Source organism: Mytilus californianus, unplaced genomic scaffold (assembly GCF_021869535.1).
Source record: "Mytilus californianus isolate M0D057914Y unplaced genomic scaffold, xbMytCali1.0.p SCAF_4, whole genome shotgun sequence".
Lineage (NCBI taxonomy): Eukaryota > Metazoa > Mollusca > Bivalvia > Mytilida > Mytilidae > Mytilus > Mytilus californianus.
The window spans coordinates 18,440,611-18,455,871 of record NW_026262690.1 but is presented as its reverse complement, the minus strand read 5'-3'; the positions used below and the strand labels follow the sequence as shown (position 1 = coordinate 18,455,871).

General features: G+C 33.3%; 1 protein-coding gene across 1 annotated transcript in view; it reads left to right on the top strand.

Annotated features, from left to right (window-relative positions):
* Window positions 1–3,544, top strand: part of LOC127737612 (uncharacterized) — a 37,390-nt gene extending 33,846 nt beyond the window's left edge. The window contains exon 4 of the mRNA XM_052248456.1: window positions 2,529–3,544. Coding sequence (XP_052104416.1) covers window positions 2,529–2,708 — 180 coding nt within the window. The 3' untranslated portion in view covers window positions 2,709–3,544. The remainder of the gene's footprint in view (window positions 1–2,528) is intronic.
* The last annotated feature ends 11,717 nt before the right edge of the window (window positions 3,545–15,261 follow it).

The following is a 15,261-nucleotide window of genomic DNA, read 5'->3' as shown; positions in this document are numbered from 1 at the left end:
GTTTCGTATAAATGACAAGCCACTTGCATTGCACCTTGAAGGTATTCACCAAATTAAAAAAAAATCACATGCCTTATTTACAGAATGATGCCATAATAATTTTGATAAATATACAATCTGCAAAGCTTTTGGTTCTCGCTAAAACAATATCCAGGGGATTTTCTAGGGTTGTTATGGTGTCATCCTTAGCGTGTAAGGTCCGATAGAAAAGAAATAAAAAATAAAAATAGCTAGCTTTTAGGTTGCAGTATCTATAGTCAGAACAGTTATGAATGTATGGATTTCCAAAATATAGATCTACCATAAAAAAAAAACGTTTGTGTGGTAAAAAGTAACACAAACTAAAATATAAATATAAAATGTCAAAATTGAAAAAAGCAGTACATTATGATTGATTAAAGAGTATTGAACTTGAATAAAACATTTCGGCTCTGTTTTTCTACAACACCTGCTGTTTACATTACTGCATATTCTGTGACATGTTTAATCTTTCTTCGAATTTTAATATGCATTGGAAATAAGATTTTGTGAAATTAACAATTGTTTAACCTGAAAGTACTTGAGAGTTTGGTAATATTATCTAAAACCATAAATAATCAATTTCTCTGTGAGTTTCATAATTAAAGCGGACTAAAATGAATTCTATTAAAACCATGTACTTCTCTGAGAATAAGATGCTAAAATCGATACTTTATAAATATTCATGTCTTTTGAATTGCAAATAAACTGCATGAATCAGGTCCGACAATGAGATTACATGGTTACCAAGTCTCTATTAATGGATTATCGGATTACAGTCCAAATATTTAATGATTGTATGATTTAAGATATCAAATCTGACCCTTGTTGATGAATAATTTCTACATTTATTTATTACTCAATCAAGAACGAAGTTGTTGAATAATTAGATTTAGCTGACATGCTGACATTCAGCCAATCTAGTGTTCAAAATATTTCCAACACATTTTAGTTACTACAATAGTAGACAGAAAATCTAAAAACATTTTATAGACTTGCAGCAAAAATAAAAGAATCCAACAGTTGTTTTTTTAAACACTTTTATATCAAACTTTTCAAAAACCAATCATGAAAATTTGATTAGGTGCGTTATTTGTTTTCTTCAGTGTACGATAGATAGTATGAGACATTATGTTTTCTGTCGTCACAATAAAATAACATTCCAAAACGACGGCCAATTTTATGTCCCTCTAATCGACGTCTTTTTTGTTGTTCTCAAATCGACGTCCATTGTTTTGCTTTTCCAATCGACGTCCGTTTTATAGACATATCGCAGTGAAATCTCATCTTTATTAAAGGGTGGGTTGAACCTAAAACTCCAAACGTTGATGAAAAACATAAGACCAAATAATAATACTTTTCAACAATGTGCCGTGCGTTTTTATTCTTTCTATTGTTTGAGTCTGTACAGCATTGTAGAGGGCTATAGATATGCTGCCCTCTAGTTGGCTTTCGATTATCTTTGTCTTTGGGTTGTTGTCTCCTTGTCGTACAATGTATACCCATATTTATTTGTTTATATGAACAAGAAAAGAAAACGACAACGTAGGTCGAGAATATGAACGTCTTTCACCAAAATATTATTATGCATGTACATGTAAAAGTAATAATGATGTCGGTGATCGTCTTATTGTCAATTTCTGATGTCAAATATGTCCTTTTATTTTGATACCAATAAAAGAAAACAGTTATAGTTTCGGTAAGCTACTAGTTCTTGATGAAGGTAGATCCAGAAGAGCGCTTCGGACGCATTAAATTTATACTGTGTTTTTTTTTCTTCATTTTTTTCACAAAAAGACAAAAAGATACAGATAATATAAACAAAGATCAATTTGAAAATAAATGATTCAATGAAATTTATAAACCTCTCATCGATCAGACGTCGTTTTTTGTTATGTGATAACGTCACATTGGACGTCGATTAGAGGAACGGACGTCGATCTGAGTCTAACATATATGCCAAAGGGATTCTTACCAGATTTCGCGGTTCCCTTAACATAAAAATGTGGTAGTGAGAGAGTGGCATGGTCTCCTATAGACACATGTTATCATTTCTAATATACATTTGGTGTACCATTTGACAAGTATAGTCGTTAGTATTTCCGCTCTACGGGTCTGTCAACTCAACTTTTGATCTGATAGCTACATATTGCTTCTCTTTTTAAGGCCTACATTTCAGACGAGGGGTATGATGTTGACCTGTTTGTTACACATTGCTTCTCTTTTTTCAGGCCTACATTTCAGACGAGGGGGATGGTGTTGGCCTGTTTGTTACACATTGCTTCTCTTTTTCAGGCCTACATTTCAGACGAAGGTATGATGTTGACCTGCTAGTTACTAAAAGTAAAAGGACTAAAAAGTACACATTGCTTCCCTTTTCAGATGTACGTTTCAGACCAGGGTGTATCAATTGACCTGTTTGTTACACATTGCTTCTCTAATTCAGGCCTACATTTCAGACGAGGGATATGATGTTGACCTGTAAGTTACAAATTGCTTCTCTTTTTCAGGCCTACATTTCAGACGAGGGGTATGATGTTGACCTGTTTTTCAGTTTCGAATCTCATAAAGGCCATATCTTCAGTGATGTTGACAACGATCGTGACGAAATGATAAATTATATACTTATTGATGACGTGTGCATGGGAGATAGTTATCAAACTGTTCACCATCAGGCAAAAACTTCTTGAGGGTCACGTGATAACAGTTTTTGTAGAGAGTAGTGTAACAAACTGTTTTGGTAGTTTTTGTTTTATTGAGAAACTAAACATTGTCAAAAGAATTATTATTTGAAATAGCATTGAGATTTATTTTAGAAAGGTGAATGCTAATGGCCAATTTGTGAATCAGCGTAAAGAATAAAAAAGAAATAACAAATTCTGCCAGAAAACATCCGTGAACACTTGACTAGTGCCACTGTAGTTTTATGATCAGTTGCCTAGTGCATATAGAAGAGCGGAGTTGAAGTTTCTTCTGTCGACAGCTTTGCAAATTTCATATCAAAGATGTATATAAATGTTAATGTTAATTACTTTCTTTAAGTTTCGTTTGCCATTTTAGTTTTTTTTACTTTATTTTTCATGCAACCGAATCTTCGACGCAGATTATTTTCGATCGTTGAACTATGGTTTGATAATTTTACTGCTAATTTGCATCAAATTTTCGTATGATTTTGTGATAAAACAATTGGAATTTCTTTCAAGCAAGTGACAAGATATTTACAAGAAAACTTTAAGTTGTCGTTTGATATGATTTCAGAAACCTTATTTTTTATTTAATTTTGTGTGTTTCAATTGTAATAATGGTACTTGATAGTTAAATAAGTTGAACATCTAGACTTCATTTATCGAGCGTAAAATAGTCACTTAAAGCAGGAACATATATATTGTTAGATATACTGATCCCAGCTTAAAGCTATGAATTTATATAGTATTTGACCAGTTTATTGTACTTTAAGATTTAGACAAAATAAAATGTTATCCTCTAAACGAATACATGACAATAAAATCTTACTGCAAATATAGAAGGAGCAATGCTATATTCATTTAACATAATAATTAGGTTCATTATGATTCGGGGAAATATTTTGTTAACCAATTACTGTGTTTTTTATGCTTATGCGCATTACACATTTCCTGGACTATTCTACAGTTAAGTTGACCATTTCAACAGTGTGTATTTGGTATTAGTCCATATCATACCAGACAGGCATAAATGGAGACATAAATGCAAAATATAATGGTGAAAAGAATACATTGTGCATTAATATAGTGATTTCACAGGGGTTACAGATTTCTATATTTATTCTTATAATAAGGCTAATGTCAATAGCAAGAGGTATATAAGCTTCAATAATTGAGCGAATAGTAATTTTAACGACACATTTATCTTGTACCGATGTGTGCCTCTTCTATCTTATAAGCTATTGCTACCAATATTGATCAATTTTTTTTTATCGAATTAAATTGCTTTTTTTCAAAACCATCTGCCAACTCTTGCTATTTGATAAAATTAACCTCAAGCTTAGATAGTGTACGGATGTACTGCAATAATCCAAAGTTCAAATTTAATCCTAGGCCTTGATTGAAGAAATTAAACAATTATCTTTGAAGACGCAATAGGAACAATGGGAACCCTATGCAACATAAATTTTGATTATATAATCTTTATAAGACAAAATCCTAATATGATTTTTTTCTAAACTTCTTAGCTTACCTTTAATGGATACATGCCTTGAAAAATAACTGCATTTCCTATTGGACGACTCTATAGGGAGAAGAAAAAGATACTAAAGGGATACTCAAATTTATAAGTCGAAGACAAACTGACAACGCCATGACAACAACAAAAAAAACGACAAAAAGACAAAACACCAATTCATAATTTCGACGACATACTAGCTCTATATCAAGTTTCCCATAAAAAGTGTAAAGAATGGAGTAAAGAAAGGTATTGCTACTGTCAGATAAAATAATTTTAAACGCTTGTCCATTCTCGTGTCTTAAATATTTCAGAAACCAGAAATGATGAAATGCTGTCTGACAAGTCTTTTAAATTTCAGCCTAGTACATTGTATCAACTGTATTGTTGTAGACTTTTTGTATTTCTGATTTTAGTTTTGTCCACGGTGTTTTCTGACCTTTTACGACATGGTTTCTGCTCTTGTTATTTTTTCTAATATATTTTGTATTGTAAGGTTGGCAAAGAGAACAATAATGATTCTTTTAAAGTAACAACGTCTGTGCTGACCGTAGAGACCCGAAAGTATTTGTGAAATTTGGCAGATCCGAAGTCTTTTACTGACAATTTCTTTATCTTTCAGTTAAATATATATACAATATTCGTACAGTGTATGAAAATATAAAATTTATTTGGCGAACTTAAGAAACAGAGAGAAAAGCGAGGTTTGTCGAGCTTCTCTCCTGTTTTTTAGCGAATGCACATTTTATATTTTCCTACACTGTACCACGAATATTGTTTTTATCCTGCAATTGAACATTGAGCTAAAATGTATAGTTTTTACCATCCCAATCATTAAATTTGTTTTGTAAATGAAATCGACACGACTTAAACGCGGACCGCAATGATGACCCCAGATTGAACTGTGATGCAAACAGTAATTTGAACATTACCGTTCGCTCGCAACAGAAGGAAGATACCAGGAGACTTTCGCTTGTTCACCCAATTTTGTCAATATAACTGAACTATATAAACAACTGTCGTATAAGTGGGAGGTTTAGCTAGTTATAAAAATAGGTTTAACCCATCGTTTTCTTCGGAAAATGCCTGTACCAAGTCATGAATATGGCATTTTTTTTTTAAATGTTCCGTAGATTGATAGCGTTTGATTGTGTCAGTTTTTATAGATTTCCCCCTTTTTTAATTTGCCTTGGAGTTCAGTACTTTTGTTAAATTTGTTGTTATCTGTACACCTGTATTTGTGTAGTAGAAAGGTCGATTGCAGGATAAATCTTAATATTGAAGATATTACAACCAAGTCATCATACCTCAACAATAATCATTATTTGATAGTAAAAAAAGGTTAAACAAAATACATTAGAAACTTTATATATACTTTCTCTTTGACATAGATGAGTTTTTACTTGTATGAGAATTAAATGCATTTTTCGCATTTAACTTGTTATAATTGTTTTGCGCAATATACTTTATAATGTATTTCCACCTCTTTAGGCCCTCCAACTTTTGAGAATGCTAAATGAAGTTGATCTATAAAAGTCCTTCGAATGCATCAACTTTTGTTTTTTCTAATGTGTTGTGTGTATGCCCACTAAGTTGACTCCGTTGCCGGTGAACAGCTAGCCCACGAGTCAATCATCCAGTCAGTACTTTAATACTACATGATGCATGTCCATTTTACATTTGCTTTCATCCATTTACAAGTGTGTTAACTATCTGGACTATATAGTGTGGAGCAATTCTGTATATGTATCATTTGATAGCATTATCTGTTTTCTTGAAGAGCAATAATAGATTCATATTGTCCATTTTAATGTTCTATAAATGCAGTTCTCTCTCTCTCTCTCTCTCTCTCTCTCTCTCTCTCTCTCTCTCTCTCTCTCTCTCTCTGTGACAGGGTATATTCATTTCTCTCCGTACTTGATATCACTGCTAGAGAAGTTCGTATTGCCCAAGCTTAATAGTCTGCAGTTTTTGTTTTTTGTGTATTTATTTTGGTTGTTTATGTAACTCTTTTAAATTTAATGTCGGTTTGGTATGTTGTCCCCATCTGTTTATGTCTTTGTAATTGTATCAGTAGTATACATTATGGGGTTTCTACACAATTGATATCGTAAAATATCAGCCGCGAGCCACAATGTGAACCTTTTTGGGGAGTGAGCGCAGCCAAGTTACAAACGCACCCAGGATGATAATACCATATCGTCCCGACCACGTGAGGTCAAATAGGACTATTAAGGGTTATCAGCCTGGGTGTGAATTTACAGCTAGTTTACTTCCGCTTGTTACGCATATGCAAAAACTATCATATTAATGCTAAGTATGTGTTAAAAGGTTATATTAGTCTAATGCTTCTTTTATAGTTGTTAACATTAGACGCTTACCCAGTCGACGCACCGGTCTCGTTCCCCTTGACTTCATGCGATTCCCTGTTTTTGTTTGTTACCATACTTTTTAATCGATTTATGAGATTTAACATCGGTAATCTACTGTAACCATCTAAGTCATACTAAGAGTATAGAGGTTACATTGGTCTAGTCTTTGAATGTGCGGGTTGTCTTTGTTTATAACGTTAATGGTACTAATGTTACTGCACTATATGCGCATTTCAACAATCACTGGCTCTTCAGTGATGCTCGAGGCCAAACTATTTGAAAATCCAAACATTTATTTGATAATCTTTAAGAGGCTTTATTGGTCTTACCGTACACATGTGTAGGTGTATTTGTACAAATCTTTAAGATTTTATATTGGCCATGTTACTCACGTTCTGGTGTCTTTGTAATACTGTTTATTTCCTAGAATATGTATTGGTCTGTTGTTAACATATTTTGATGTCTTTAGACTTGAACAAAATTTGAAAAAATAACCTTGAATAAGACAGGATGAAAATGAATATTCTGCAACACAAAATGCATGAAACAATTGTGTACAAACGTGAAAATAAATTGCCAGTGGCAAAGACGTGGAAAAAAATAAGCATGCAGCAACATAATATCAAATGTCCCCTAGCTTATATCGGTCTTGTTTGCTGTTGACATTTAGAATTGAGTACGGAAACGGGGAATGCGTCAAAGAGACAACAACCCGACCAAAGAGCAGAAAACAGCCCAAGGCCATCAATGGGTCTTCAACACAGCGAGAAAATCCCTCACCTAGAGGCGGGATTCAGCTGGCCAATAAACAATAATGTATATATATACTAGTTTAGCGAAAATGGACGTCACACTAAACGCCGAAACATATAAATGAACCAAAATTTTAAAAACACACAACACTAACATAGGCCAGACAGGCGCAAAAATGTGGTGGGGTTAAATATGTTTTGTGAGATCTCAACCCTCCCCTTATACCTCTAGCCAATGTGGAATAAATAAACACACAGCAATACGCACAGTAACATTCAGTTTAAAAGAAGACTGAGTTCGATGTAAGAATAGGTAACAGAAGAAACTAAGCAAAATGACAATAATCAACATAAATTAACAAAGGACTACTAGCAGTCACTGACATGCCAGCTCCAGACCTCAATTAAACTGATCAAAAGATTATGTCTTCATCATACGAAAATCAAGCACAATCCCTTTATCATACCATCATAAAATATGATCTACGATATAAGAACGTATCATGCCAAAAACTGGTTTTAGAATAAATGTGTTTATTTCCCATGCAAAAAAACCTATGAGTGAATCAATATTAATTTTAAAAAATGCCTTCTCTAATGGCCTGACAACAATATCGAAACTATATTTCTGAAAAAGCTTTGGTTAGCTTTTGAGGTGAATGACCTCATTTTTGAGCTTTGTATAGAATATTACCATAAAAGATGGGATGTGAAATTCCTGAACGTATAAGATATCTGCACGTTGATTCATATTTTGAATGATGTCCTTGTACCGATGATAAAATTTAGTAAATATTTCCTTATTTAGAGGTTGTATTGGTCTTTATGATAATATGTTCCATTTTTATGTGTAGTGATGCTCATCTTGGAGGTCTATACTAGTCTTGTTGTTTACATTTTCTGTAGGTTTTGTAAATGTGCTAATCTCTTAAAATAATCGGTGATGTTATTTACTTGTGTTGGTGTGTACGGGATTCCATCGGTCAAATTATGAACTTTCCATTTTTATGTAGCAACATTCCAGCAGCGCCTGCGTACGGAGTATATATCTCCCAGTTTATACGATACTCCAGGGCTTGTATTTCCTATCATGATTTCCTTGATTGAGGGTTGCTGCTCACAAAGAAGCTATTAAACCAAGAGTTCCAAGTGGTGAAGTTGAAATCATCCATTCGTAAATTTTACGGACGCCATCACGAGTTGGTTGACAGTTACAGAATATCCGTTTCACGGATGATAGCGGATATGTTCCTAATGTCGTAACTACAATCCCATCCTCTTTTCCCGAATGTGACCTACCGAATTAGACTTGTTACCGGGTTTGTACTAACACGAGCAACACGACGGGTGCCACATGTGGAGCAGGATCTGCTTACCCTTCAGGAGCACCTAAGATCACCCCCAGTTTTTGGTTGGGTTCGTGTTGCTCAGTCTTTAGTTTTATATGTTGTGTTTTGTCTGGGACTATTATACTATATAGTATAATAGTCCCAGGTTTTGTGTACTATTGTTTGTTTGTTGGTCTTTTTCTTTTTTATGAGTTTGAATGTCCCTTTGGTATCTTTCGCCCCTCTTTTATGAAGCCTTTTTTTACTCGTTCGCCTGCACAAACTTGACAAAAAAACTTCATATTATCACGGTGGTGGACTATTAGTCCTGAAGGCCTCATCAGCCCAGTAACAATTAATTCGGTCATGAGGCTTGGTTAAAAAAAACAGTATCTTTAGATAATTCTTGCAGTATGCTTGAAAAATTATTTGGCACTTTAGTTGTCCCAATCAATCTTTATGGAAGTGAAGTATGGGGTGTAAGCAAAGTGTTCAAAGATTCAGATCCATTTGAACATTTACAAATAAAATTTATTTAGGAAATTTTAGGGGTACAGTTAAAACAACAAATGTAGCTTGTGTAGATGAGACAAACAGAACTCCTTTGCACTTAAAAATTCAGCTTTCAGCTATAAAATTTCTAAACCACATTGTAAACCGTCACCTAATTCATTAGTCTATAAAAGATATCATAATGTAGAGAAAACAAGTAAATGGATTAACATTGTTAAAGACTGGTTAAATAAATTAGGATTTTGCCATCTTTCTTTTGATCCCATTAATATGAAATATCATATAAATACTATCCAACAAAGAATCGTGGACCAGGCTTATCAAATTATGAACTGTTCTATCATTAAATGTGAAAAACTAAATTTCTTTTGTAAGACTCAAAAAATTGGAAAAAGACCCCCGTATATCGATATATGTAAATTAAAAACTGACAGATCAGTTTTCAGTAAATTTAAATTCAGTGCCCATTCCGGGCCTAGCAATTGAAAGGGGGCGTTATACCAATATTGAAAGAATGTAATAGGCAAGAAGAAATTGAGGATGAATACCGTTTCTTCTCAGTCTATCCATGCTTTATATCATTTAGGGATACCTATATACAAAAATTGATACTAATCTTAATTTCAATTTTATCAAATTGCAATCAGCTATAACACTGAGGCATATGACCACACTTTTGAATAGCAGTTTGCCAATCATTATAAAAATCACCACAAAATATATTAATGATTGTCTTTTAATGAGAAAATCTGTATAATTTTTATTTTTTAATTTTTTGATATGTATCCATTTTTGTTCATGGACATTAATAATTGTTTATCTGTCAATACGCACATATTTGTAGTCTTCTTCTTCGTGTGAATACCACTGTCACCCTAATTTAATTATTGTCAGTTTATTATTTCAATTGTACTATACTGACCTATTCTGAATGCCATAACCATTTAATGTAAATGTGTTTGAGCTAATAGATATTGTTATACGATACGATACGAAAGTTTTATTTTGATTCGGTTCGCATATAACAATACAAACATAAGCTCTAAAGAGCTTTTTACCGAATATAAGGTAACACAAGCACAACATTAAAACACACAACATGCAGACAGGATATATAACAGCACAGTCATATTGAAATACATGCAAAGCACTATTAAAATACATATCTAAAGCCAAAGCTGAAGCACAACTAAAATTTAAGCACAACTAAAATTAAGCACAAATAAAATATAGCACACATGCAAAAATATAAGGCATAATAACATGTTAGAGCAACTTCTAAAATATGAAAAAAGCTTAATAGCTACAAGCAGAACAACAACATTTTGAACCATTCCAAGACTGTATAAGGCTCTTAAATTGAGAAAAAACTGTTTTCAGTCCTGAAATGGTCAGGTAGGCTGTTCCACAGAGTAGCAGCTGCAAATTTAAAACTTTTCTTACCAAACTGTGTAGTTTTTACATGTGGTATATCCAGTATATTTCTATATCTGAAAGAATATTGACATTTTTTTACATTTAATAAATCATGTAAACAGACAGGTTCTAATTTATTGACTATATTAAAAGTTTCAATTGCCATTGATCTTTGTCTTTTAATATGCAGTGAAGGCATCTTAGCCTTTTCAAGCAACTGTTGATATGAGCTTGAATGGTCTTCGTACACAACCCTTAGTGCTCTTTCTTGCACTTTTTCTAATTTTTTTGAATTTTTCTCGGTACAAAAATGCCATGCCAAAGGGCAGAAATTGAAGTTTGACAAAATAAATGTATGGAAAATAGAAAGCTTACTTAGCTTTCTCAGATAAGCTCCCAAACGTTTCAAAATATTTAGTTGCTGAGATGCCTTCCTGCATATTTTACCAATATGAATATCAAAATTTAGCTGATATTCTATGTCAATGCCAAGTAATTTGACAGTTGACTCACACGAAAGATCAGCACTTTGGATACGTATAGATGGGTTTTTGTTATATGTCTTTTTCCCAACTGCTAAGACCTGAAATTTGTCGGGGTTTGCCTGCATTTTATTTATTTTTAACCACTCAATTAGTTTGAGTGATTCAGATTCCAAAGTAGAAATCAAAACATCATAGTCAGGACTACAGTATGATAAAGTATTGTTATCTGCATAATTATACAGAGTTCCATTTTTTATAAATAAGAATATATCATTGATAAAAACATTGAATAGTAGGGACCCAGGATAGAACCCTGGGGAACCCCCTTATGAATGTCAGCCCAACTGCTAAGAATACTATTTATTTTAATTTGTTGTTTCCTGTTTGTCAGATAAGATTTTAAAAAAGTAGTGAAATAGAATGAACAGAGACACCATATGCTGATAATTTATCAAGCAGGATTTCATGTGGTAGGCAATCAAAAGCCTTTGAAAGATCCATTAAAACAGCAGCTATATACTGGTTTTTATTTAATGCTGCACGCCAATCTTCTAGCAGTCGTAACAGTGTGGTCTGACACCCATGGCCACGTCTTAAAGCACACAGATAGGGATGAAAAATAATTTCAAAAAAATTATTGTCTATTAACCTGATCGAAAGATTATGTCTTCATCATATGAAAATACTCTTTAATAAAGAAAACTGTTTCAAGGCTTTTAAGTCTTTCATGATTTTATCCGAAGAATACTGAAAAATAAAAAACTGAGTGCCTCCGCAGCCACTAGACTGTTGGTGGGAAAAGGGCAGTAACTGGTGATGTGTATGTGAAAACCGCGGGTAAAGTAAAAGTTGATATTAAAAGTTCTGAACCAGACAGAGGATAAGAAAGCTGTTGAAAACGGAACCAGACAAAGCGTAAGTGGAATATAATATAGGGACGCGAATTTTGAGTACCTAGGCCCAGCTTGTCCGACAAAACAGTCGTTGGACGTCAGGGTAATCTCTGACTAGTCCGTCGGACGATCTCACCTTGAAAATAAGGAGGCTGGCCATTTCGTACCTCCAATCATTTCGTACCCATGAATAATATCATTCGTACCATATGGGCCAACTGCTGCACTGCATATACCATTTCGTTCTATATAGACTAAACATATGTATCATATATTTGTAAATCGGTGAATTTTGTACCAACATCGGAATTGTCAATTGGGGATTTTGCAAAACACAAAAATCATATACTATGGCGAGTGCCTCATACATTTTTGGGCGCAGGTCATTTCGTAACCTGGTCGTTTCGTAACTAGTCGATTCGTAACTTAACTAGGTCGTTTCGTACCTGAGACGTTTTGTAACCTTATATCAATATATAATAACAATAAGAGTAGTAGGTTACGTAAAAAGTAATAAAAAGACTTATTGATGTATGTATATATATATATCTATATTTATTTATTAAATAATTGATTGCACATAAATTTACACTTTACTAGTACAGTTTTGCACACATGCGAATAGAACAGAAGAATTTGAATTGTCCATCATCATTTAGTATCCGAAGGTAAACTAAAAAGGTATCAGCGTGTTAGGTTTTTCGGATGAAAAATCAAGCTTTATGCCAGTATAAGCATGCAAACAAAGGACAACATAGTGATGTATCTGAAAGAAAGAAAAAGAATAGAGTAAGATAAAGTGTTCTTAAAAAAAACCAACTTTCACTCCGCCAACGCCGGTCCCCAGCCCGGGTGAAAAAGGAGGAGGGTTATGCAATTGCATGTAAAAGTGAAAAAAAGGAGAAAATAATTATCTTTTTTCAGGTCGTGTGCCATTAATCTACTTAATCACTTTACATCTACTGTAATTACTTTTTATTACCTGTCATTAGTTGTCATAAAACCATTAAAGCTGTCACCGAGCGTAATTACCAATTAGCAAATTAGCCAATAATTAAAAAGATTTAAGAAAGTTTTAAATCAAAAATATTACAATATTGTTATTATTAGATGAACAATTTGATCATTTTTAAATAATAACTTTAACTTTTTCATTTAAACTAATTAATTTAAACTAACACGTTATAACCATATATAATTACACCAGGTACGAAACGTCTCAGTTACAAAACAACGTAGTTACGAATCGACCAGGTACGAAACGACCAGGTTACGAAACGACGTGCATTCACATTTTTTTAGCTGGTTCCTCTGTTGTTGTAAACTTTAAAAAATCTTCTCCTCTGAAACTGCTGTGCCAAATGTTACCAAACTTTACTTAAATGTTCCCTAAAGTATCCCTGGATTTAATCCATGAGGGTCTGGAGGTTGCACATCTGTAAATATAGACAATGCAATTTCCCATATCAACTCCTTTTACAGCTAAAATTGTGCCACTTTTACAATGAAGTTTCATAAAAAATTATATCCTAGAATGGAAAGTTCATATGTGCTACAATTTTTTTCAAAGGTCAAAATATAGGGCTGTGCGGCATATTTTCAACATTTATATGCCCTGAACTTCTAAGAGTTTAAACTAATACTAAAATTCTGTACTCCCCCTGCCTTCACTTTTGGTCCTCCTCAGAATTCAATTTTGCAGCTATATTTATATATTGTATATTGTATTTATATTGGTAACATTCCCAAGTTACGTCTCTATGAGATGAAACATCGAGATCATATCTGGGAACCAGTACGTAAACAAAACAAAATATCAATGAATATTATATATCTCCCCAAAAGAGGCGTGGTTTAAAAAACAGCTGTATTTACAAAGTGCAACCTGGATGGGGTTTATAGAATATATTGATTGATTGCAGACCTGCCATCTATCCCGAATTTGGCGGTTTCATCCCAATTTTCATGCCTCCACCCGAATCCCGATATCGGGATCGTAAAACAAGTCAAAATCCCAATTTTCACAAAATCTACGGAAAAAATTATTGGTTACTGATTTTGAAGTTTTTCTGATCAATTTCTATAAATCTAGAATTTTACTCGGCGACATATTCATGACAAGTTTACGACACTGCGCTAATCAACGGTCACAACAGGTGTCATAATTTGTTGTTACAGGCAATCTGCTTATCTGATGGGTCATAACAATCCCCAAAATTAATTAATTTGTTAACAGAATCGGTCAGTCAGCATTTAATTTTAATCATTTTATCATGCTATCACAATTTGCAACGTTTACTGTAGTTTCATAACAAAATCGTAATTAACTGAAAGACGAAAACTGTAATGAACTCATTAGAAAACATCGTTTATCTTGAAATCCATTAAAAATTTTTGAAATCAGACATGTTTCTGTCCATTTCTGATTTAAAATTAAGGCCATTTTGTATTCACTTCTACTGTGTATAATCCTCCGCCAATAAGAGCACCTCTGAACACAAAGAAAGATAACTCAAATTTTATCCATTTTCTCATTAATATTGATAGACTAACTCAAAATCTGTCTTCAACCTTCCAACTTTAGGACAATTAGGTTTAGGTCCTTTGAGTCATGGTGCAAAGATAAGAAGGTCTTTGGAGGGGGAAAAGGGGGGTCTTCACTTTGTTTCCTTTATTTTTTTAGGCCATTTTTCTCTATTAAGTTATACATTGTATTGCCAATTAATAAGTACAAGAATCATGCAAATAAAAGAACAAGGCTTATTAGCTCATCATCAGTATACCAAAAGAAAAAAGAAGAAATATGAGACTATTTCAAGAGTAAATAACAGTGCACACAGAAATGCTGCAAAAATTGTAACCCTAAAAAATCTGGTCGCACACTAAATCCCCCATGGAGATTTTCAAAAGTTGGCAGGTCTGTGATTGATTGTTGTTTGCTTAACATCCAGTGGTATAGAATGGAGAATAATGGTCAAATAGTGTAGAATAAAGGGCCAAAAAATAAAGATAGAGTAAAATAGGCAAAAAAAATAAAGAATAGAGAATAATGGGGTGCTAAATAAAAAATAATGAAAATGGTCCAGAAAAAAAAGAATAAAGAAATGAGGGACACCCCCATCCATGCCTCATCCATCAACAAACATGGCCACTGTTGCTATAAATAGGACATAAAATGCAGTTTGTGGCTAATATCTCAAAACTAAAGCAGTTAGAGCAATCTAACATATGGCAAAAACTATCACCAGGTCATGGTCTATCCATTGTAAAATTTTCCAAAAAAA